This window comes from Aulonocara sp. 'chitande type north' Nkhata Bay, linkage group LG16 (assembly GCF_057382095.1).
Source record: "Aulonocara sp. 'chitande type north' Nkhata Bay isolate Kocher_YH1m ecotype deep benthic linkage group LG16, A_spYH_male_GT1.1, whole genome shotgun sequence".
Lineage (NCBI taxonomy): Eukaryota > Metazoa > Chordata > Actinopteri > Cichliformes > Cichlidae > Aulonocara > Aulonocara sp. 'chitande type north' Nkhata Bay.
In genome coordinates, this window is record NC_141359.1 from 19,199,654 (window position 1) to 19,221,146 (window position 21,493).

General features: G+C 39.9%; 1 protein-coding gene across 6 annotated transcripts in view; it reads right to left on the reverse strand.

The window, feature by feature from the left end:
- Positions 1-21,493, reverse strand: part of mcf2lb (mcf.2 cell line derived transforming sequence-like b) — a 48,938-nt gene that overhangs the window by 14,115 nt on the left and 13,330 nt on the right. For 4 of the 6 annotated variants that reach the window (XM_086267074.1, XM_086267071.1, XM_086267073.1 and 1 more), the window contains exons 2-8: positions 11,743-11,826; positions 10,559-10,673; positions 5,479-5,569; positions 2,091-2,210; positions 1,837-1,953; positions 668-817; positions 421-545 (exon numbers count right to left, since the gene is read on the reverse strand). In XM_086267074.1, the coding sequence (XP_086123200.1) occupies positions 421-545; positions 668-817; positions 1,837-1,953; positions 2,091-2,210; positions 5,479-5,569; positions 10,559-10,673; positions 11,743-11,826 (802 nt within the window). Of the gene's footprint in view, positions 1-420; positions 546-667; positions 818-1,836; positions 1,954-2,090; positions 2,211-5,478; positions 5,570-10,558; positions 10,674-11,742; positions 11,827-20,251; positions 20,934-21,493 lie in introns of those variants that run through there. The other 2 variants (XM_086267076.1, XM_086267075.1) reach the window with 1 other exon arrangement.

Consider the following 21,493-nt stretch of genomic DNA (forward strand, 5'->3'; position numbering starts at 1 on the left):
TCGGTTCTCTCAATGTGCCTTAAAATACCGTGTGACCTCAAAGCATACTGACTTGAAACAATATTCCTAAAATAGCGAAAAGAGATGAAACAGGCCAGGAAAAAATATCTTGCATTTTAAAAAAGGCTTTAATTTTTGTTACGTAAATACATCAGGATGTGAAATGCCTTTATAATTCAGTGCTGGCCTGATATGCTTAGCTCTTAATTTTAACTTAGTTCAAAGCATGTCCGAAAAAATCTAGGGAATCATTATTTATGAATTTCAAACAAATATTCATCCCACAAAAAGTTAAAAGTTCTGTCTCAATCAGCAAAGAAAAAAGTGCTCCTCTAATATCTCCTAATGTGCCATGACTGGAAGTTTTTTAGTTTTCAGTCACCGTCCCGCAGCTGTGCCACTGGCGTAACTGGTTCCAACCTTTGAACTGTAGCCAGATTCTCCAGTTCATCCTGGTTCATGTTGTGGTCGGGGTCTCGCACTACAGGCTCATTGATGCTCTCCAACAGCCTGCTGCCCTGACCCAGAGCCACCAGTAAATCCTCCTAGAAATACAGAGACAGATGGGGCAAGCATGCATTATCTGAACAGACCAATGAAGCAATTAATGCATATCATATTACTCTTGTAATTTCAAAGAATGCATTTTTATATTTGAAGGTATTACCTTCATTCTTTCTTTCTTGCTGGTGTGTGTGCTCAGAAGGATGGTTGTGGCCTGTATTTCATTTGGGAGTTCAGTTTCTGCCAGCTCAGTCCCAAATGACTGCAGAGTCTGTGCCGTTTTCTTTACCATCAGTGCAAAGCCTTCAATAGCCTGAGTCACGGGAGACACAACAGAGATTTTCATCGAGAAAATGCCAAATTTTCATTCTCAGGTGATGCTGATAAAATGCACTGTGTTCTTGTAACATGTAAAACAAATCATAAAGTGCACTTTTGAGGGGATTGGCTAGTTCCGAATTGCAGTCTGTAAGTAGAATACTTTATGACAATATCGTCAGTACTCAATTTGCAAATATCACTTTACATTTTGATCTTACTGTATAGGCGGAGGTTAAAGTAGACTGGATGGATCCAGTTCTGGCACTTTTAGCTAATAAGTGATCAAATCTTATCAGCAGTTTAATATCTAATAGAACCGAAAAATTTATTTTTCATGTGCTGCAGCCAACTTACAAGCCAGCTTCCACGTTAAACACAAGTAAGGTGTTCATGGATAAACAGAGTAACACTTATAACCTTCAGGTAATTTCAAATGCTTCAAAAAGTTTAGCAAATATCAGCAAATACAAACTATTTCTGTACCGTTTGGACCACAGTGTGGCTGCGAGCCAATTGTGTGTGGTATAGCAAGTTCCCTCAAAGAGATGGAGAAAGGTATAAGACAAAGAGGACAGGAGAGGAAGATGAGAAATTATTTTCAAAGGCATCTGATAAACTGGAAATTTAAAGCTTATGTAACCATGCTTATTCTTTGGTCATCAGATGTTGGACCTGTACATGGTACATACTGTATATATGTGCTGGATGAAAATGCTGGGGATTTTAGTGCAGGCTGTAGTGGTTAGTTTACAGCACTGTGGCACACAGACTAAGCAGTGCAGGTTGTGGTGTTCATTGTAAGTGGTTATGTCAAGGGTAGCACATTTCAGTTTAAATTAGATCTTAAAGTATTATTTTTAAATGATCCCGCCCCTAATCCTTACAGCTGCATTGAATACTAGAGTTCTCCCTTCTACCAAAACCCACTTTAACCCTTGCTTACAGGCATGCAGAAAAAGGTTTTTTTTTTAATTGTCTTATAATCAATGGATAGTACTGAACAGTACATACTGTGCGGTGAGAGATCCACTTCTCATGGCAGTACTCCTGTGTTCCCCCGAGCTCCTGGGTCAGTTGGGTGCGATCAATATAAGAGTGCAGCTCAGTTATAGAGCTCAACATAATCACCTGAGAGAGACAAACATCAACATCTTTGAGCAACTATATTTCTTCTTCATTTTTTTTCCTATTTGAGAGGAGAACACAAGTCACTCATGGAATAGACACAAGTGTGTTTTTGCACAGGAGACCCAAAGCGCACGCACCGGCACCTTCATCTTGAACTCATCCTTGTTGAACTTGAAGAGGATGTCGGAGAGTGTGCGTTGCAGAAGGGTAGTGGGCCTCAGAACCAGAACCAGCTGGAGGTTCCCTGGGAAGGAGCCCTGACATAGGAAAGGAGACCGAGTATGTAGTAAGGCAAGCAAGTCATCACACTTCAGTTGTACATGTTCTGTTTTTTTCTTCTTTTGTTTTCCTGCTGACAGCATGGACTTCTCATATATTACTCTCCCCCTTTGTCTCTCCTTCCATCTCCCACGTGATAACACCGATGTGAAGAAGCTAGTAGACTACCAGAGAATGAAGAAAATGTGGAGGGTGCAGGGCGCCATCGCATGCCAGGGACATTAATCTTCATGTCTCTGAGATGCTTCTGCATGAATAATGAGGCAGACGGCGTATTCACACATGTGTGGAGGCACATTCAATCAGGGTTTCCCCTTACTCAGTTGACATTGTCAAGCTGAACTGGCATAGTTTTGAGTTGTTTGGTGACAAGGAAGTTATCAATTTATCTCCTTTTTAGACACATCTATTTCACATCTTATCCCTGTATCTGAGGAGTATTTTTTTAGCCCTTTTCACAGCTTGGCTGCACAGTATAAACACTAGGGGACACGTCTATAATTAACTTGATTATTTCTTTGCAAAAAGAAAACAAAGACAGTTGCTTCAAACAACATACTCAGCACAAAAACAGATTTCACTAAGCAAAACAGTTTTGCTTCATGTGTTCAGAACATCCACATAAATCCTTTTCATATGTATCTTTCTGTCCATCTACCACACACTCTCAGCCAACAGACCCAATAAAAGCTAATTAAAATGTCATGATTGACACCCACTGACAGCATGGAGGGCACAAGCTGATCTCCCTTCTTCAGGCAATACAATAGATAATGCAGCTTTAATTAGCTAATGCCCTAAATGGATGGTTTGTCTGATTGGCCATCCTCCTCGAGTGAGTTGGGGAATGCTGGTCCAAGCAGAAGTGAGAGCGAATACATTGTTCATAAAAGAAATCCTCTTGGGAGCAGCATTATTAATGGGATTAATAAATCAATCCATTGTTTGTCCTTACTGACCCGCTGGAAGAAGGAAGATAACTGGTTAAAATGGTCATTCACCATCTGCAGAGATGAATCATGCAATCTGCAGAACATATGGCTCTGTTTGTTAGTGGTAGGTGTTATCACAAAACAGGCCTGTTATTAATTATTTTATGATTAATGGATCTGGCAGTCTTGTGCAGAAACAAATCTGAAACGAGTAAATGGTAAATCTGGTAAGATTCTATATTTTATCACCATCAAAAAACCAAAATCCTAAGAAATATATATGCAAATTAATATCTGAGCCTGTGTGTAGCAAAGCCTGATATATCCGATTCCTGGTAAGAATCCAGAATAGCTGTTAGGAACTTTAATGTAATGTATTGTTAAACCTTCAGAGAATACATTGAACAAAGGCACTGCTGTGAGTCCTAGTGCACTAGCTAAATATAGTCCAACTAACACAGTGTGTTTTCTAAAACAGTCGCAGGAATTAAAAATATATATTTTTAGAAATATAACTATATATTCATGTGCAGCAGGTTATCTTCTTTAAATTAAAGTTCTCATAGGCTAAAGGCTACAGACAGTTTTGGGAGCTGACACTATATTATATATCCAGTCTTAGCTTCCAAGCATTCATCCATGTTGCTTGGATCTGTTGTCTCTGGCAGTCATGCACTACTTGCTCTTTGACAATGGCTGACACACACACGCCTCAGGAGGAGCCTGATAAATGACAAGCTTTAGGTAGTGACAGACTTAATTAAGACCAGTCTACAAACACTTTCTCTCATAAGACTCAGCTCAGCTGTCCTCAAAAACACACTGACCCACATTCAGGCCCACAAGCCCACATATGCACGAGTACACACATCTACATAGACATGCACATGCACAGCAAAAGACAAAGAGCATCACTCCTCAGCCGCCTTATTTTCTCACAGACACAGACCAACACACAGACGGAAGAACCTCCACTCTACAGATAGCGCCACTTTTCATCACCACGTATTTAACAGCCTGGTGGAATCACTTCAAGCAGAGTATTAGTACAGGGCTGACTGAATGGCCCCTTATTACCAGCCTGTCAACCTGTAAAAGTCTGCCTTGTGGGATTAATAAAGCTTGATTTAATTTGAAATGACTGAGTGGGTCTCCCATATCTCTGGAGACAGTGGGTGGTAATAGCCATCATTTGCTCTCCCACTCAGGCATTTCATCTTTTTATACATCTGCCTCCTTCAGTGTTTTCAATAGACACGTGAGGATCTGCTTCACACAAAAAATGCTGTTCTATGTAGATTTCCTTAAGGAAAACTGTCCTACACACCATCTTTGTCATCTGCCGTGTCTGAAAAATCCTGAGATTCTTTTGATTCCAGTGGAGCAATTCTATGATACTGGAGATCAACACAGTAGCTCATTTTTGTTACATAAAGAAGCTACTAAGCCAAAGAAAAGTGGCCTTCTTTCATTAGTATATGAATCATGGTGCTTGTCAGCAGTCCATTGGTTTAGCTCCAGTTAAACAATACTGAGAGATTGTGTAAGAGGGTGATTCCCACCCCCATCTATATACACTATGGAGCACTGCCAGTGCTTCATCAACTCCCTACAGAAAGCCTGAAACATGGATGATCATATAGACACTCTGGCTCACTGTACACAAGTAAAGCCTGGGACAAATGAAACATGCTCCAAAATAACATTCTCCTTATTCTGTTAGTGTCAGTTTTCCATCTAAAAAGAAGCAGGATTAATGAGCAATGGAAGAGATTATATCAGAAGTTCCCTCTATCCTGATGTATCATGCAGCAGCTGAAAAACATACAAAAGGCTACTTTGCTTAGTAGGTTGTGCAGGAGTCCTTTAAGCCACTGTGAGCAGCATTTAAGTGACTCATTTATACTAATTTACTCAATTGTTTATAATAGAGGCCCAAATATCAATCAATGTAAAGCCAAGATGATGAGTGAAAGATTTAAACGAATGTGTGAACAAAACAAACACATTCTGCTGTATTTTCAGCTTATTTTTCCCCATAGCTGTGAAAACACTGGCTGTGATGGTAATGGTCGAGAGCTTATGGCTGTGCTTTCTCATATATTAGTGGTGGAGCTGTTAAGTAGAGGAAGTTACAACATCTCTCTGAGGCCTAATAAGCTTCATCCTCCCATGGGTGATGGTGTACGGACAGTTCCTGTCAAACCTCGGTCCCCTCACTCTCACAGCTGATGAAATATCTGTTTCTGTCCCAGTGAGACTCATGCAGAAGGCAAGTGCATGCTCAGATCTGCAGAGGCAAAGACAAACTTACTGCAATACGAAGCAGGGTCCCCTTTACAGCTGCCCATCGGTCTTGCCGGCGATCAATCACCAGGATGAACCCCACGCCTGTTGACGACAAGCTGGAACACACAAGGAGGAAACATTTTCAGCACAAACTAAACAGATCTGTTGTGACCAGCTTGATGGTTCAAGGGTGAGAAAGTTAGCAGCACAGTGAATGTGGAGGATGTCATATCAGTTTGTTTGTTTGTTTTACATGGAAACAGCATGTACTACAACCAAACGACAGACAAGTAGGGAATTCTTTAAACACAAGAGCTTTAAGAGGTGGGAAAAAATCCTCTATGGCACAGAAGTGAAGCCAAGTGCCTGTTCACAGATTTCAGTTTTGTTGTGCTGCTCTTTATCTTCTTAGACAGCTGGCGCCATCAATAAAAGGAGATACTGTGAAGCGCCTCCAGATTTCTTGGCCACCAGCCCCCAGCCCTCACTTCCCCCATTCCCCTGCTCTCCTTTGTGGTCCCAGTAGAAATGGGGAGGGGATGGGTAAACACTGACAACAACTACTGACGGCCGCACGTGCAGTTTACCAGCAGAATCCTATCTACACTACCTGAAACATGTGCATCCTGTTTCAGGTAGAGGTAAAGCACCGTCATTACCTTTCAAGCAGAAATATTCCAGTAAGCTTCAAGTATTTGTTTTCACATCTTTCATTCTGCAACTATTGACTGCGTAGACAAGGTGGCAGCAGTTAAAAAAAGAGCGGTCCGTGTAACAATGAAGGCAAAATGAAAACACAGTAGATGCAGATCCCAGTGTGTTGTGCTGTTTGAAGCAGAGGCAGCCAAATGTTTAAGACCATTCCAGGATCCAGACTCTGCACCCCCTTCACTGCATCTGTGCGCTAACCAATGAGAGCTGAGAGCTGCTGGAATAAGAGCCAACCAAACCAAGGGTGCATAGCAATGGGCAGCTTTATTAGCCAATCAACGGATCAAAACAGATGTGAGGTTCTGAAGAACATTTACAGTGTGCACCCAAAGCTTGCAGTATTAGTAAATCTATTCATGTCTGCCTCTCTAGTTAATGCTGTTACTTACTGTATCATTTACATTAAATTACTCATGACACTTCCTTCCCCTTTCATCTTTTCCTTTTTCTCCTCCTCTATCATCCTCACTTTTCACCCCTGCAGTTTCACACAGTCATTGCTTTACAACTCATGTGCAGAGGTAAAGTGAGACAAGAGCTTTTCATCCTTTCAGACATTTATGACTCGTAAAATAAGAGGGTGGTTTATGCTGAACATCCACTGCCAGGGGATGGGAAATTTAATCATTTGGCCTATCAAGTAGTAGCACAACTTTAAAGTAAAGTATTAGCAGAAATTTGAAGGTAAATGTGAATAAGTGGATGTACAGTTTTTTGTGTAGCTATAAATTTTTTTGCAAACACTACTCATTTAAATATTCATAGATATTTTCTGGTGCTTTGGGGGCTGCGCATCCATGAGTGTCCTTCTAATAATTGGATTTCTTATGACAAAGGGTACAGAAGCACCTCGAGCTGTGAGTCGAGCTGTGAAAAAGCTTTTGCCCAAAGCCACTGCAGTGATGGGATGAGTCTCCTGGTTTAGTGGATATGCAACACATAACACGCATGGTACAGCTCCGGCCTCCTCTTGTCTTTTAACAGGGCAAAGAAATGTGCATCTGTGTTATATAATAAATAAGAAGCAAACCAATTGTTAATTTGTGAATCTATAAGAAACAAAATAAATTAAAATAAACTTTAATTTGGATTATGCTTATGAAAACAAAACCATTCGCCTGACTTCTAAGGGGGATTTTCTCGCAGTGATTGTATCCATGTTAATTTAATGTATTATGAAGTTGAAATGATTTTCTCTAGCAAAGACCAAATTAATATAGACTTAGATCAGAGATGGTATGATTTCAGAGAAGTCATTTGGGCCTCTCTTTCTCTTTATCAACAAAAAGCTTACAATTTGATTGTACACACTAACAATTGTAGTTGTGTCTTTGTTGAAATATCACACAATCTGTGTATGTTCAGACAAAACCAATCACACCAATTTTGAGACCTACTGCCAAAACATAGCTGACCTGCTTATAGGCACCTGGCTAATGTGTCTGAGGGAGCATTCCATCAGTATTGTCACAAAAATTGATATCCGGATGCTAATCGCTACTAAAAATGACTACAAAATTAGATACTCAATCAAAATATTACCAAAACCAACAGTGCGATCTTTGGGTCCACCAGTTGTGGATAGAGCAGGCACAGAGCCCCTCCCCTCACTAGCAGCTGAACACATGAGTGGTAGTTGACATTTAAAACAGTGAACAACATTTTATGAGGAATTTCAAGAGGTCAGTAAAGCTCCTGTTTCAAGAAAATTGAAGTATTGAACATTCTCACATGTGACGTTAGACATTTAACTATTTGAATGGTCACATTAGAGTGAAACTGTCTGTGGAAGTACTGAGGTTTCATTTTATTTTCGGCATCAGTCTGCAAAGTGTGATATGAGGAAGACATTAAAAGTCATATATAATTACTTCCGTACTTACTATAGTAATATAACGAATGTAGAATGTTCTGTTCACTGATTATCTCATTCTAAAGGTGAGAGTTCAATTTCCTCAGGCCAGTTCTCAAGGTCCTTGCATGGTTTTTGAAGAATTACAAACTATAATTATTTGATGCTTTATACTGGTTTATTTAACACGATGCAAAACAATAACTTGTATTCAAATTGTCTGTGTCAACATAGTGTAACGAGATCTGGCTGAAGGACTGATGAAGTTATGTGATGGCAACGTATCTGTTCATCCATCCCTCTATAAGGCACAAGAACTGCTGTTCTACTTAGAAATATTAGCAGATTTCAGTGAAAGCTGGACATGGTGTTTATTTACTGGGTTTAAACCCAAAATGAGCTTAAATCCAAGATCATATTTGCTGTTATATAGGCATTTTTTTCATTTTGGCAAGCATTGGTAGGTCCCCTATGTAGTGGAACCACTGCAGACACTGGATGTGCCATATTAGAAATTCATACAAGTAGTGAGGAAAAACAAGGTCCAAATGTAAGTGACCTCATTTATATCTGGACCTTGCTGCGGACCTTCTGATGGAGATTGGCATTCCCAGTTGTGCTTTGGTAAAAAAACGTAGTTATGCTTGTGTTGTGATGTGCATGTAGTAAATGTTATATGCTGTAAACTGGATTTCCTCCATGCAGTCGTTATTTATAAAGTACTCTGCAAACCCTAACATTACGGCTAACAAGTGGATTCTCCTGTTTCGGTGCAGCTAGCCAACGATAAAGAATCAGTTAGTGAAAAAGACGCAGAAAGTGAAAAAGACAGTAAAAATAAAGTAGCCACCATAAACTGCTTTTTAGTTTTAGCTTCCTTGCTTTCCACTGAGTTATCGCTTCTTTCACTAGTTATTTTACATAAACTAATCTAAGTCTATTAGCAGCAACCAACCCACCAACCCTGTGACATCACATTCTGTACTGGCACAAGATGTTGCAATGCATTTGCTAAAGCCTGTAGCTTTAAACACTTCACAGTCACAGACTGTTAAATCTATCACAATTCTTTTAAGAGTAGAGCTCCATGGTCTTAACCTTCATACGTAGTGTTTCATGTCCACTTTAAGAGTGCACCAGCTTAATGCCCCTCCCCCCACAGTCTGTCTGCTGACTGTATTCCCCAAGATACACAAACCATTTACGGGTTCATTTACTGAGTGTTGGTGGATGCAAAGAATAGAGTCAATTAATTAGATTCCTTCATTCACAAGACAAGACCCAAATTAGTTTAGTAGTCAACACATCCCAGCAACCAGCCGTCAAGCATGCACACGTACGTATGTATGAGAGTATCAACATAAGAAATTATGTCTACAATTAATATCGATCCTGTGGTATTAATTTCAAACAAGCAGCAGCTGTCCAAGGTCAGAACAGACATTTGTCCCTGGATTCTGTGTGTCTCATTCGTGGTGTCAGTCCCTCAGGTATCTCCAGCCATCTGTCTGTGCATTCAGAACAGCTTGAGGCTGGCTCAGCACCATCTCACCCTGTGGCTGACCCTCACTCACTTGACAGAGTGACCAACAAGTAAGTGCATTACCTAAATTGTATCCAGTTAGGAAAATTAAGCCCATACTGAAATAAAGTTAGCCAAACATTGGCCAACTAACTCTGTATTTACTTCAAGTGATTAAAGCTCCACTGTTAACGGAAGAAAAGCTGTGCTGTGACTAAAGGCCATTGCAGACACATGGATACAGAGACATGCCTCAGTGAGCAAGTGGCCATGTCTCACACACACACACACACACACACACACACACACACACACACACACACACACACACACACACCCCCTCTGGTTAGCTGTATGCATTATTCAGGTTCAACCCGCTAGAATCACTGCTGGTTTCTATTTATACACAATGAGAAATTTCAGGCAGAATGAAGGGAAAGCAGGACATACAAGATGATAAGCTAAATCAAAAAACATAAAAAAAATATCATGATTTAAAGAGCCAGGTATTGATTATAAAAGAAATTTGGAGAAACGGTTGCTCCTGCAAATTTTTTCCTCTTCTCTCGACATCTGCTCTGCCCATGTGGACAAAGACTGAACTGAAGAACACTTATAAAATAAAGTGTCCGCAGGAATCCCAACTGGCCCTCTTCTTTTATACAAAGCTATGAGGTAATTGAGTCTTCCTCTTTGAGCAATTCTAGAGTGAGGCTGTAATAAGTTAACTACTGCCATCTACTGGCAGACTTCATACACTCCTTCCAGTACATCACTATCCTTCCTCTAGTTTCAGTTCAGGTGATCAGCATGAAAACTTCCCTAGTTTGAGCCACTTTCAAAGCCTTTCTATTTTATTACATAATATCTGATACTGTCTGGGCCACATGGTTTATCCATAAACCTGGATATGTTCATCAGCAGTACTTTGTTGCAATGACCGTAGAGAAACCAAGGGAAAGGTGACACAGGGTGAGCGAGATGAGACTTTAATTAGAGGTGAAAAAGTTCAGACTTTACCTTGGGACGCTTGTCAGGTAGGTCAACACGTTGTGAAACTCCTTGTCTGTGATCTCCCCAAATGCAGGGAATTCTGGGAACACAATGATGGGGCTGCCATTATCTCCTCTTCCTCCTAAGAAAAGGAAAACAAGATACACTGAAACTTTCCAGATAAAATAGGGGGTTCTGTAAGAATGCTTTTTGTTTAATAGGACATAAGAATGGAACGAAAAATGCAGTCACAAGGGGGCACTGATGTGAAGACTAGATTGTGATACTGGAGACTGGACAGAAAAAAATACTATATATTCACATAAAAAATATAGTCTTGTAGGCTCTCGTTCTCTTCAACAGACAATCGGCAAAAAGCCACTGGTTTCATGTAAATACATGTTTTCTCCAATACTGATCTCCAGCACATGATTTAAATGTTGCCTCAGGTTTGAGACTTTGAGACTCAGATCATTTACATGAAATAATGACAAAAAATAAATATTCGAGTGTTCTCACTCTCAATAAGATGATGACAAAAGATTATATAACAATTAAAGATGGAAGGATAGTAAAATAATAAAATGATATGAGACAGAGGGATGCTTCAGTGTTTGCACACAGTGAATAACGTTGACAACAACAGTCTCACCACACGCACGCACGCACGCGCATGCCTGTCCCTGTGTGAAACAGCTGCTCTGTCAGCACTCATGACTAGAATATAAATCTCTGCCTTTTCCTTCCCTCATCACTATAGCAACAGCAAGTGCATGGTCATGGTTTCAACGTCTGCTTAGATCTTTGTCTGCAAAATGTTTTCTCAATTCTGCCACAGCCACAAGGTCGCCTCTTGGACAGGATTTTTGTCACTGTAGGACTTGCTGTAGCTTGAAATGTCTTTAAAATGATGCTAAAAATACACTTTTTTGGAGGTGAAAACATCTAACATGCAGAGGCGGTAAGTCCAAAAATTCCAGGTAACAGTATCAATGAAGCATGGGCCGTAACGTGATAAACCGTGAAGAGGAAACCGATAGAGGGGAAATTTGAATGGCAAATTAAAGCTGTCCTGTTCAGCTGAATTATGAAAAATTTAAGAGGAGTGCTGATCATTGAAAAATAGCAAACAAAATGACAAAGAACCCAGATCCAGTGAAGCAGACAGACAAAACAAAAAGGAAGACAAAAAAAAGACATGGCAATTTGACCTGAAAGGAAGGCAAACTTCTTTTGCAGGTCAGGAGTGATGTCAGCAGCGCGGAGAGGACAGCTGTCCAGCTGCATGATCTCATCTGGAGAAAAAAAAGTTACAAAATTATAAGTAGCAATACATCTGAACCGAATACACAAAGTTTAGCAAAGTCTGACAGATTAATTTGAGGATTGTTTAGACTGTCATGGTTCTAAAAATATGTCTACCATCTCTACACATAATTCATTAATAAAACAGTATATTGTGGTGCATTTTCATATATACTTCATTTCACCAAAACGCAGGTTACTTTTGCTGTAAACAAACAGTACTGATATGTTAACAGGCTTTGTCAACAGTTCTTGATCTGCCCATGTGCTCGCCTCATACAGATTAAATTAATCAGATTAAAGGTCATTCCCCCAGTTGGAGATAGAGATTGTAATTATACTGGGGATCAAACTAGAGGTTAGGGAGCCTTGTAGGCTAGACAAGCTGTAACATAATATGCAGAAGTGGAAGGAGATTTTAATCACGCAACAGACAACTTTCCAAAATAATCTTCACCACAAAGCACAGAGAAACAGATTAAATACATATTGAAAAAGCTTTACAGATTCCAGTTTCTGAGCTTTTAACCCTCATGAATATGTATTAAAAGGGACTAAAAACATACTTTATGTCCTCGGTTGGCCTCTCACTACAGTTTGAGTAATCAACTCTTAAATTAACATGTTACTTTCTGCTGAACTATTCTGGTTGCATCACATAAGAGTTTCGGTGTTCTTTTCAACACTTCTCAATGATTTGAAGCAGAAGGGGCTCAACAGGGAAACTTACTTTGGTGCACCAGTTAGGACTGGGCAATCATGAATTAAGACTCTGGCTGAAGTGGCAGGGTCGCTTACTGATGTTGGCACAGGCTGCTGTGATGAAGAGGGCAAAACTCTAGCAACACTCACAGCTGATTTGGACTACTGCGGTGAATGCTGTAGGGGTCATGACTGCCTGGTATTTTATATGCAATGGAAACTATACAATAACAACTGCCCAGAGCTCAACTTGAAACTGATAGTCATACATTATATACATACAATAAAAAAAAAATGAACATCACTCACTCCCACTGTTAAGACATGTAAACTAAGCCACCTCCACAGCATCCATAAAAAAGCAGTACTCTACTGTAATCCATACATATCATTCACATGTTTCTATATCAAAGATCTAAACAAGCTCTGTGAGCTTTGTTGTGTTTTATTTAAAAAAGTTTTTTATTGGTTTTGAGCAGGGAAAACAAGCAGAGAAAATGTGGCACTGCTGTAATGAACTCTGTGCCATTTGCTATTACAGTTTGGTATTTAATTATTTATGCTGAGATGTGTTTTATGTGACGAGCTCAATAATATAAGTGTTACACTTGCCCCAGTGTACCAGTACATCTGTCATCCTGTCATTAACTTTCTACAGTTACATTTAAGCTTCAGATTTATTCCTAGTGCTGATTGGCTGCAGAAGTTTCACCTTCGCTCATATAAAACCCAAGAAGCTGGAGCTTCTGCTCCCTCACCTCCATCAGCACAGGCATTATTCCTGTGTTACTTTTGCAGTTGTGTTTATTATTTATTAATTATGAGTTGAGTAGAAAGTTAGTGGCAATCCTTTTTTCAGTTGTGGTTCGATTAATTTGGGGAAGAAGCTTGAATCAGATGTGTGGTTGTTTCTGGGTTTTCTTTCTCTTGCAGCAGCGTTCTGGCATCTTTTACATCAGGTTCTTTTGAGCCATGGATTTAAGGTCCATAATGAGACCTAATAATTTAATTTAAAAACAGAACATGGGCAAATCTGAAGCACCACTCTATTTAGTTCCTACAGAAACATTCATGTTCACTAAGCTATCCAGGAACAGAAATCTGTATTATATTGAGCCAAAAGAGAGAAAGAACATATATTTGTGCCATCAAGTTTCTAGGAGGGGAGTTTCCTGTAAATATGGATGTGAACACAGACATACTGCTTAAGATAAGACTGAAGAGCAATATTGACTTTTGGTATCAGTCTGACTTTGTTTGCTTCATTTTCCTAAAGCACATAATTCACACTGGATTCACATGTTATTGTTTCACTGTATCAAAAGTATTATTTTATTCCCTCATCATTATGATCTTTTCTTTGAAAAGGACATTAGTGGGGCCTCTGTGGATCGGGCTTGCTCTGGCACACCTCCTGGTTGCTTGACTGCGTTGGGATCTGTAAAGTCTGCAAGCCCAGGCTCTTCTTTATTTTGTGATGTGGCAGTGTCCTGACTGGAGACTGCCACTGGTCTGATGCGCTATATCTGCAATCGATCATTGGTTTTAATGTTGTGGCTATACTGCAAGCTGTTATGCTTCTTTTGATATCTATAGCAAGAGTCCATCCATAAACATACATAAGGAAGGGGGTGCCTAAAAAATATACGCATGGAAATTATTAGAACTTAAGAGAGACAACATAACGGTAAATTAAATGGTTTGTTAAGCTCATCCTAGCAAACTCAAGACTTGGTAAGCTGACAAACATTAGACTCTAGACTCTACATGCACACACGAAACATTCAGAAGAAACCCAATGTATAGAGAAATATACAGAAAAGTCAGACGAATAGAGTCTGTTCCCCAGAACCATACCTGTGTCCATGATATTCGCCAGAACAAAGCATAGACAAGATATGACCTGGTGCTTTCAGTCCATCATACAGTAATCCTCATTGTTAACCATAGTGTTCCCTTCTTTGCTGTGCATTTTAGGTGACTAACACCCTCCCTTTATGCAAACACTTGTCTTAGTGTAGCTTAAACAAACCAAAGTCTTAGTGTCACTCTTTGTTTGACAACAGGTCATATCAGGTTACTTGGCCTTTGGGTATTACCACCATCATTATCAGAGAGTTAGTGTAGTGGGAAACAAAAACATGTCACTCTCTTCCCTTTTCAAACAAAGCAACACACACATATATACACTGTTTAGTGATAAGACTCATTTAAATGTGCAGTCTTCGTCTGTCCTTTGAATCCGTTTTGCTCCCAGCTGTTGGCAGGGAAGCCCGAGGACTATTGTAACATTTATTGAGAAAAGGAACATATATATGTACACTAACTAGCAGTACAATAGGTGTTTCCTTTTTTACTAATAAGGACAAGACTGCAATATTCTTTTTAATCCAGGAAGTCAGACTGTTATAAATGGCTCCCTTGGTGTGTACAAACATGATCGGTGCGATCGTGGCTCAAGAGTTGGGAGTTTATCTTGTGATCGGAAGGTTGCCGGTTCGAGCCCCGGCTCAGACAGTCTCGGTCGTTGTGTCCCTGGGCAAGACACTTCACCTACTGGTGACGGCCAGAGGGGCCGATGGCGCGATATGGCAACCTTGCTTCTGTCAGTCTGCCCCAGGGCAGCTGTAGCTTGCCTCCACCAGTGTGTGAATGAATAGTGGAATTGTAAAGCGCTATATAAATGCAATCCATTATTATTATATAAAAAGTCATCATGCCACTATATCTCAAAAAGAAGCAATCTTTCAGGTAATCACATTGCTGCAATTGTATCTAATGATATAGCTTAAATACTTTAAAATTTGTTTAAATGTTGGGTACTGCAGGATGTGCCAAAGCCTACAAAGACTTGAAAAACCTGGAAGCTATTCTAGTGGTAATTCGATTTTAAGTCAACATACTAAATACAAGTACAGGTGACTTAAATGTATGATAATGCTTTGATGAAATAAGTTTCTAACGTATTTCATGTTAGTATTGACAACAGATATGGCAGATGGCATAACAGATCTTGATAAAATAACATAATAAGATCATGTAAACATGTTGATATATTAGTTTAAAAGCACCCGAAATAAATGGATGACATGTATTTATTTATTTCTCACATGCTTCACCTGTATATGTCATGAATATACCTGCAAACTGTTGCTTTCTTTTTCTCCTGTCCATATGTAAGCTAATATTGTTTTAACACATTAAACCCCCCCCCCCCACTATTTTACACAAAATATGCTTTTTCATAGTGTAGTGGAATATGTCCTTTTAAAGAAAACAATAATAACAATAAACTGTTACAATTGCCCCCAATAGATTGTCACAGCCAGGGGGAGCCGACGGCGTGTAGCGTGAAAAAGAGACGAAACTGCATTTCAAACAAAAAGCGAGCCGTTTATTCAGGCTGATTAAACCTGAATACAAAAGGCAAATAAGGGCAAAAACTGAACTAAAACCTAAACTCGGGAAACTACACTGTGGTTATTATGATTAAACTATAATAACTATGACTACAGACAGGAACATGACTCTGAGCAGGAACATGCAAATAACTATGATGAAAAAACATGAACTGAGCAGAATCATGAAAAACTCTTAACCTGACGTGACGCAGAAGGAATTAACACCGACGACTTGACGCTGAACAAAGAAAGACAGTGGACTTAAATACATCCAGGAGGTGATCAGGGGAAGTGGAAACACATGGGGAAACAGCTGACACAAATGAACATAGTGACGTTACAGGGAGGAGTAAAATTAAACACACTGAACAAAGAAACACAAGACAAACAGGAAAAAACAAAACGTGAAACATGTGACATAACACCGGCTAGACAACATGAAGCACACAGACAAGAAATTCATGAGAGTAACACAGAAGACTTAGGAGAAACATAAACGAAACGAAACTCAAGGCAAACACATGATAATCCTAGATCTTAACATCCTTTCAATATAACATAATAAATCACAAATGCAAAAATAAACACAAAATTCTGGGTCACAGACACAGCCACAACAGTACATTAAAATCCTGGGTTCTAGTTACGAACACCTATGTTATAATGGGCTGTTGATGTAAATTTTTAACACAGGGATAGAACTGATGTGTCACTGTGACCCACTAAAGGGTCACAGTGCATGCATCTTTTTAAAGTTCTGTGTATAAACTAAAAATGCAAGGCACATGCAAGCCAAGAAAAGAACACGTGGTCAGTTTAAAACAGCCCAACAATGAAAGATAATGTGACATTTCAAACACCAAGAACTGCTCTTCACCAGATTTTCAAAATGTTTTGTACTATGAATGATTGCGTAGAGTGATATTGGCTTAATCATATTGTGTTTGACTATAACTGTGATCTAGCAAAAAGTAAACATATCAATGCCGTCAGTAATTTTCAGATGTTAAGATTTTTGATACACACTGGCCTTCTTCCAAGCTGTTAAGAGGAGTTAGGAGAAAGCAGCATTAAACAAACTCGAAAAAAAGTCATTTAAGAAATCAATCAGTAACAAAGCGGCCAAGAAAATAGGCTTTCAGCATTGTTTTTATAGCCACCTTATGTGTAAGAAACCAAATTAGCAATACAGGGAGTGCACCTCAATGGCATGACCTCTGTGAAGCCTATCACACGTGGTCCTGTACAGCCTCTGTTTACTGTAGCAGGTGGTTTTAAATCTTGCATGACAGCTGGAGACCTCTGAGGTGGACTCCAAGATTACACTAATCTGCCACATCCAGACTGACGCATGTGTCCGAAGTTCAGTAAAGTGTACATTTCAAAAGCAAAAACCTGACCCAGTCCCCATCATCAGTCAAATAATCGGACTCATAATCTCCTTCACTACATGTTTCTGTAGCACTAAGCTTGGACAAATTTATTGTACATTACCCTCCTAAATGTAGGTGTGCAGACCATACTGATCACATACTGACTGATTGAACCTCAGTTTGTTTTAGTAAAAATCCTCTTTTCTTTGAACTGACTTAGTTTTGTCCCTTCAACGCTTTTAAGGCCAAGCAATAATAAAGGTTCTCTACTGACTGACCCCTACAGATGTTAATCGGAACAAAAACTCTTTTCCTCTTTTCTCTCAAATTAACCTCAAGCAAGGGTGTCGCCCACAAATGGCTTTTTAATAAAAGAAACCAAGCAAGTGGATATAGGCTCAGATAAATGACCATATCTGATGTTCGTAACTTGGTAAAGCAGTGTTGTTACGTCGATAATGGCCAGCAGTGCCTGAGGTCATTGGACACAAAGCTGCATGAGGCTAGCCATCTGGAAAGCTCTCACAGGTGCTCGCAAGCTTCTAATGTGCTCAAGTTCACACAGAAACCTCCAAGAGTTTCCACTTTCTGACCTGCCCAACCACACCTTGCACCCAGAATCTCCCACGCAGATCAAATCAAACGCCGGCCCCGACCCAGGCCAGCAATAGCTGCACTGTTTAGAGAAAGGGGCTATTCGGTTACCGAAAAGTCTCCCCCTGAATATCCGATCTGGCTCCTTTTTAACAGCTTTTTTGTTTTGATTTGTTAACATAACCTTATGCATGGTTACTTTCTATTATGCATTATTATTATTACACATTTTTATTAGAGTCTTCACACCAATTGTATCTCCTATAGCCCTTACTCTACAAATCGTAATTTTCTCACATGCTTGCATAAACTATTGCCACATGCACAATGCTAAAAGCCCCTCTGGCTGTGAATTGAAACAGTATCAGATACTACAAGACACTGAAACTATGACGTTTTTTTTTTCCAGTCTGTCTTTCTTTGTATTTTCTCTCCTCAGAGTATCTGTGGTGTCAAAACAACCTAAAGCGAGACAAAGATGTACGTGTAAAAGAGCACTCTTTACATTAAGATGACCGAGATGCTATTATTAGAGCATTCTGATCTTTAGTGATACAGTAACTATGTCTGTTACAAAAAATATTCCCTCTAAATAATTTTCAAGCAATTTCAACATTCCCTGTATACTCACATACAGACACACAATCACATACCACCTGCTGGGTGAGGCGCTAATGTTCTTTAGAAAGCTTAACGACTGGGATTAGCGACCACTCACGTACACGTTTGTGGGCAACTGGTCAAACTTTAGTGGGTCACAGTGACACACCTGGACTGCCTGCCACTACTGACACAGATTAAGCAGGAGTAGACGAGAGGAAAGAAATCCTGGATTGACAGGCCCACGTGACTGACACACACACGCACATGCAACAAAACAAACTGCCTATTTTCTTGTTAATTTATATGGTTAAGAAATTGCTTCATTCACCAGAGCTGTTTACTTGACCCACTCCCTCAATGTGATCTTATAGTAATGTACTCAAAAAATATAACATTTAAATAATTAACAGTTGGGATCAGGAAGGGGCAGGAAGCGGAGCAGTGGGGGTCTGGGTGGGCAACAAGAGGGAATAAGGTGCTTAAGGGGTCATGAAGGAGGAGGAGTAGCAGAGATAAAGCAAATGGTTGGAGGAATGCAAGGGGTGATATTTACCCCTGGAAAAAGAACAAAACAAAAAAAACCCTATCTTATCTCATTGTGACTTACAGTGAAGGGACTTGATGGTTTTTTGGAACATTTTGCTGTTATAGTTTTGCTGATATAGGCTCACTTGTCCCCACTGGAGAAATGTTTGCTGCAATTCACTGCAAACTGAGACTTCATGTTAGAATGAAGCATTTCCATCCTACTGGGTTTGGGTTCCTATACAGCATTCCCATTAATAAGATACAAGAGGTCACTAAGTTTATTAGTATAAAAAAGCAAATAAATTGCTCTTTGAGTATATCGGATTTTGTTCATAAGCAAGGAAAGAGTGGAACAGGAGACTGACAGATGGATTGGTGCAGCGTCTGCAGTGATGCAGAAGCTGCACCGGTCTGATGTGGAGAAGAGAGACCTGAATGTGAAAGCTACGCTGTCAATCTACTGGTCGATCTATGTTCCTACCCTCGCCCTTGGCTATGTAGGTAGTGAACAAAAGAAAATGATAGTAGCAACAGAGCTTCAGCTGAAGGTCTTAGAAAAAGGATGAAAAGCTGTCGTTCCTCCACTTCAAAAGCAGCCAGGTGATGTGATTTGGGCTCCCGTTTACTCCAAAGTGACGTTTTTTTTGTGGGCATATGCAAACTGGTTAGTTTGAAGTGGTGTCTGGACATAAATGGCAGAAAGCTGGATGCATAGAAAATTGAATAGTAGTATGGTTCAATCCCTTCAGAAGATTTACAGAATCTTCAAATATCTCTGTCAGCTTGCACTGTTGCTGCTTGTGGTGGCTCAGCACCTAATCGCGATTTCTTTGGTCAAATGATTTACTGGGTTTACATTGTGATGTCAGTCATTTCTGGCCCTTGTCCAAATTCAGTGCTGTCATGCTCTCTGAACCTCTGGTATTTTTTTTTTTAGAGAGAACTAAATATTAGCCTTTCTTTTCTTATCAAAGGTGACACTCCAGAAGAAAAAGAAGGGAGAGGAACTACTTTCTCAGACCATGGCCTGAGGCCTGCACAAACACACAGTATAAGAAAAATAAGAATTATTTGAAAGTTCAAGAATGAAAATATCATGTCTTAATGATTACAAGATACCCCCTTGAAGATATGAGAGCCATTACTTAAACTGCTGTTAATGTAATACAACAATAAAAAAGAAAGAGGATGAAGAATGAATAGGTATAACTTACCACATAACCAGTTGCAACGGCAAGAAAATCTGTAGTAACTTTCCACCTCCTCAATAGTGAGCCGGACATGAACCCCAATTTCCTCCCTTGGCCCCAAAAATGCATCCAATACTTCCTCTACCATTTCCTCTTTGCTCCTCTGATCTTCCATATCCATGTTTGCATTTTCATCAGTCTCTCCAATCTCCTTTGACGTGTAATACGCCTCAATCTCAGCTGCCCTTCCCTCTTTCATGTCTTCAACCACAACCAGAGAATCTGTGTGTCCTTTACTTATACACCAGTCCACTTCCTCACTGTCAGAGCACTCCTGTGAGCCTGGACTCACCTGTCCAGCTAGAGTCACCTCTGAGTCCATTTCCAAGCAAAACCCAGGATCTAGCTCAACCTCGATGTCTGCATCCATCAAGGAGCCCAAATCTGCTATCTCCTCTCTTCCCATCTTCCTGTCCCAGTCTATGTCTCCTTCACTTCTTTTCTCCAGCATTTCTTCCATGTAACTTCACAAACAATATCACAACAACAATTTCCCTCTCATCCTGACTCTACCTTTTGCCAGACACTACATTTAACCTCTTGGTCAGGCTGCAGGTGCTCTACAGCCCACAGACGCAGTAACTGAGAGGACTTCCTATTGCAACCTCAGGTTACCTTCCCTGTATACAAAAGCTACAGTGTACTGCTAGACCCCACCCTCTCTCCTGGTCCAACTACCTTTATACCTCCCCTAAGAGGACAGTTATCTAACTAGCTAAAAAGCCTCCAACTTTACATAGCTGACAGTCTGACCAATAAAAAGGAAGTAGTCATGCCTCTTCATGACTAATCAAGAATAGGGAAATAGGTTCTACATTAAGCTGCTGTGCGTCACTTTGGTTATTAAAGGTACTGCAGCTTCCACTGCTCATTTACCTATGGCAACAAAACTCGCGATCCGCGTCTGCCTTATCTCAGGAAATGTGGACTAAAAATACAAAGCCTCCATTCTGACCAACCCATTCAAAGACATCCCCATTTAACCATTCACTGACTCGATCCATTCAAAGCCTCTATTCTTGTTTACTCCGCTCAAAAGACCCCATTCTTACAAACTTACTGAAAGACTTAATTCTAAGGAGACCTCTCAAAGAAAGACGCTGTCTCTTAATACAAAGTGGCAATTTAGATTCCATTACAGTGAGTTGTTCAAAAGATACATTTCAGTTAAAAAAAGGCTAATAGACTTGATTCTTTGTCTCCTAA